Here is a 5,000-nt window from a genome sequence, read left to right as displayed (position 1 = left end):
TCTTTCTCCCAGGACGCAATCATGCTTCTGAAGTATGTTTGAAGAGTCCCATGTAGCCTCCTGAGAACCAACCCATAGACTTGTGTCCTCTGTAGTTGACATTTTGTTTTTCATGCATACCCTCTTACTCTTTTGAGCTATACTGTTCAATTTTCTTGGTTCCCAGGAGGATATCTGCCACCTGTGAGGCTAGTGTAAGTTGTGCCACGGACCAAACCATATTTGAGGAGTCTCATATATATGCCACCACGGCTGTGAGACCGGTGTATGCTGTGCCAGTATACCGAACCATGTTTGAGGAGTCCTACATATCTTCCACCACGGCTGTGAAATTGAAAGTGACCCTATGGCAGAGGTGGTGTAGACACACACACTCCAAATTCCACCTCTGTATTTGACCCATCTAGGGTAGTGACACACACAGCACCTAGTGAACAACACACACACAGTGAAGTGAAGCACACTAACCCGGAGCAGTGAGCTGCCTTTGGTGGCGCCCGGGGAGCAGTGATCGGGGTTAGGTGCCTTGCTCAAGGACACTTCAGCCGTGGATGTGGGCATGGGAGAGCAGTGGTCTACCACTTCCCCCGCCCACAATTATCCTACTAGTCGGGGATCAAACCGGCCACCCTCCGGTTTCCAGCCTGAAACCCTAACCAGTAGGCCACGGCTGCCCCTGTAAGGTGAGGCTGGTGTATACTGTGCCAGTGTACCAACCCATATTTGAGGAGTCCCATGTACTGTATATGCCACCATTGCTGTGACGCTGGTGTATACTGTGCCAGTTTACCAAACCATATTTGAGGAGTCCCATATACTGTATATGCCACCATTGCTGTGACGCTGGTGTATACTGTGCCAGTTTACCAAACCATATTTGAGGATTCCCATATGTATGCCACCATGGCTGTGAGGCTGGTGTATACTGTGCCAGTTTACCAAACCATATTTGAGGAGTCCCATATCTATGCCACCATGGCTGTGTATAAGGCTAGTGTATGCCAGCGTACCATACTTCTCCAGGTGTTGGCAGCAGCTGTCCACCGCGCGAGGCACCTGCCGGTAGATGGGGTTGAGGCTCAGGCGCTTGTCCCGATGCTTCTCCTTCTTGCTGGGCGTCTCGGCGGGCAGGGACAGCTGCAGGGCCTCCAGCAGCCGCGACTGGTTGTCGTCCAGGTCTGTGATGGAGTCCACCGACATGGCCCCCTGCCAAACACACACACACACACACACACACACACACACACACACACACACACACACACACACACACACACACAGACAGACAGACAGACAGACAGACAGACACACACACACACACACACACAGACACACACACACACACACACACACACACACACACACACACACACACACACACAGACAAACACACACACACACACACACACACACACACAGACACACACACACACACACACACACACACACACACACACACACACACACACACACACAGTCAGTTATAGGCTCATACCAGCTTTAAGTCTTGGTTGGTTTTTACACAGGACATAAGCATATATCTGATCCACTTGTCAGAATAAACTGAGGAGACTGGTTGTAGAGCAACTCTCTGTACTCTAGATGCTCTCTGTACCCCCTCTCTGTACCCCCTCTCTGTACCCCCTCTCTGTACCCCCGCTCTGTAACCCTACGGGAGGACTGCTACTCTACGGGACTGTCTCCAAACAACTGCCAAACGAATAACCCACCCTGATCCTTTGCCTGTTCCACAACAATGCCCAAATGTATTTCACAAGACTGCTTTATTTAACCCTGAGGTTGAATCTGTTAAGCCAACCGGTGTTGACAATGTAATATCCAATGCTGCGGCTGAATGAGCGTCTGTTGGTGACGATTGCTCCAATGTTGTGAATGATGGGGAGATTGCATTTACATTTACATTTAGTCATTTAGCAGACGCTTTTGTCCAAAGCGACGTACAAGGGAGAGAACAATCAAGCTAAGAGCAATAGAACCTGGTATAACAATAAATACTGCTTTCAAAAAATAAATAAAATAAAAAACGACATAGAAAGAAAAAGGAAAAAGAAGTGCGGGACTGTCACTGCTTGTGCAAGTTAAGCCAAGGTGCCAGTTAGGAAGGGAGGTGCTCTCTGAAGAGTTGGGTCTTCAAGAGCTTCTCGAAGGTAGAGAGGGACGCCCCTGCTCTGGTAGTGCTAGGCAGGTCGCTCCACCAACGTGGAACTACAAGATTGAATGATGTGAATGTGCCTGGCTCTTATGACACTGCTATGGATGGCATGATGGGGAGATTGAAAAGGGACGGGCAGGACTAACCCTCCTGCGTGCCCGCGGCGCGGCCTCGGGCGTGTTGGGCGAGGACTCGTTGGCCGTCTCCGACGTGGAGCTGAGCGAGGAGTTGCTGCTGGAGAGCTCTTTGGTGGACGGCCGCTTGGTGGCGAACTGCAGGATGGAGGAGACCAGGTCGCTGGTGTCGCGGTGATCCTCGCGCGGCGCCGCCGTCTCCTGCCGGTGGCAGTCCTGGCGCTGCCGATGGGCGCGGTCGTTGGCGATCACCTGGGACAGAGGGATGCCAAAGGCCTGGGGCGCACACTCTGAGAGAGAGAGAGAGAGAGAGAGACGGACAGTGAGAGAGTGAGAGAGAGAGTGATAGATGGAGACCATCTCTTATTTTTTTATGCTCTTTTATCTGCTCATTTGTTAAGCACTTTTGAAATACCACACACACACACACACAAACACACCCCCCCCCCACACACACACACACACACACACACACACACACACACACACACACACACAGACACACACAGACACACACACACACACACTCTACACACACACTCTACACACACACACACACACACACACACACACCTGGCCTATGTCCTGAAAGGTTTATCTCATTGTTTATACTTCGTTGTTATTGTTTGTTAATACAGTCTCTATTTCCATTACCACTTGGATGTTCAGGGTCTGAGTTCAACAGCTTTGAAAGCCTGAAATGTACAAATAGTTTCAGGAGTACAGGAATTCCATGACTGGAAGACTGGAGTCTTAAGAAGACAAAATCACTCACTGTCCACCAGATTATAAATACATAATATCATCTTCACAACGAGTCAGCACAGTACAGCAGAGGAGAAACACATCTGGTTAAAAAGTCAGAAAGAAATCAACCAACTGCTAAAGTGCAAAAGTGTTTCCACCCTTATGCATCTCCCTATTACACTGACAATACATTGGCATTGATAGAGACAGAAACAAGGCATCTCCAGGCCCAAGGGTATGTTCTTGTTTGTGAAGACTTAAAACACATGGACCGGCACCCCAAATTGATCTTGTAAGTACTGATGGCAATAACTTTATTTGTAACTCACTTGAAAAGGCTAATCATTTAGTTTACTCTCACTGAAGGAACTCGTTCCAGTTATAAACAGACATGGAAGAAGAACTCTTGCTGCTCTGTCACAGTCTGGGTCTGTGTACCGTCAATGGGAAGATACTGTAAGTAGAGACTCTTTTGGAAGACTCACATTTTGCTCGCTCTTTGGAGTAGCACCTAATAACCGATATAGACCTATGTCAATTCATTCAATTCAATTTTATTTATATAGCACGAAAACAATACAATTATCTCAAGGCGCTTCCTGGACCCCCTTAGAGCAGGCACAATTGCAACAGGGGCAAAGACAAACTCCTTGTTACAGTTCTTACAGTCATTTTTTTACTCGTGTATCAATACCATGTACACATTCCCAAAACACTTAACACATCGAGCATACCAGAAAACTATATGAACCAAACTGTGGAAACATGCCCCTCTGCTTAGATACAAATGCAGTCAATGACACCTTCTTCCAAAATTCATGGAAACCCGTCTCAGTCAATGATCACTACCAGCAAAACGCTGTGCAACTACCGATGCCGACGTTTAGATACTCTGCAATTGGCAATGCTTCAAGTTATTGGTGTTTTTTAGGTCATATCTGCCAATTAGAGCTTTCCCTGTCCAACCACTAGACTAAATTATCAAGATGAAGCCCAAAAAAGCCTATGGGCATGATGGCATTTTAAACTAAATGCTAAAATCTATGAATGAAAAGTTCTAATCTGTTACTCTTAAGATATTTAATCCAGTTTGAGTGTGGGAACTCCCTGATATCTGGAATCAGAGATCAGTTACATCAGCATGCAAAAGTGGAGATAAATTTGACCCCAACAACTATGTGAAGTAACCTGGGGAAGGTATTCACTAGTATAACTCTTGTCTTGTGAACTTCCTTATGAAACACAATACCTTGAGCAAAAGCCAGATTGGACTCCCAAAAGACCACACTGCTGATCATACTTACACCCTACACACCATACTTACAACATACTCAAAATTAAAATAAACCATTCACTTGTTTTGTCAACTAAAAAAGTATTTGATTCCTTTTTGACATAACAGATTGTTCTCCAAATGAGTTGAAAGTGGTGTTGGTGGTAAAACATCTGATAATATAAAACCACTGTACTCTACTGTAGTGAGTCATTCAAAGTGGATCCAAAAGACCTCAATATCTCCCTCGGGAGTGTGGAGTGAGACGGGGTTAATCTTTAAGCCCAACATGTTCATCAATCACTGCGGTTACATGTGTCTGAATTTCTGGCTTTATCCGATTTAAATTATAGCGCGGTCCACACTAGCAATGTCGGGTCGTTTTTTACCTACGTTTTAAAGAAATCCTATTTAATTTTTCAAATACGAAGGGTTCGTCGAATGCACTGATGAAGCTTGCAGGGTTCAGTACCTCCAATAGGGTTAAGAACCACTGTATTAGACCCTCTTCAAAAGGTTTACCAGAACTAGGCCCTGACAGTTTCCAAATGAGGGATCCAACCCTGCATGTTGAGTTTTGCAAAAACATGCTAAAAGTCAATTGGCAAACAATGTACTCAGGGCAGAGTTATCCGATCCAAAGATGCTCTGATCCAAAGATGCTCTGGTCAGA

General features: G+C 46.1%; 1 protein-coding gene across 1 annotated transcript in view; it reads right to left on the bottom strand.

Annotated features, from left to right (window-relative positions):
- Positions 1-5,000, bottom strand: part of LOC308375047 (rho GTPase-activating protein 6-like) — a 72,209-nt gene that overhangs the window by 22,437 nt on the left and 44,772 nt on the right. Inside the window, exons 4-5 of the mRNA XM_080851083.1 lie at positions 2,320-2,597; positions 1,011-1,206 (exon numbers count right to left, since the gene is read on the bottom strand). Of these exons, the coding sequence (XP_080707209.1) occupies positions 1,011-1,206; positions 2,320-2,597 (474 nt within the window). The remainder of the gene's footprint in view (positions 1-1,010; positions 1,207-2,319; positions 2,598-5,000) is intronic.

This window comes from Sprattus sprattus (genome assembly GCF_963457725.1).
Source record: "Sprattus sprattus genome assembly, chromosome: 14".
Lineage (NCBI taxonomy): Eukaryota > Metazoa > Chordata > Actinopteri > Clupeiformes > Clupeidae > Sprattus > Sprattus sprattus.
This window is presented reverse-complemented; position numbering and strand designations above follow the sequence as displayed.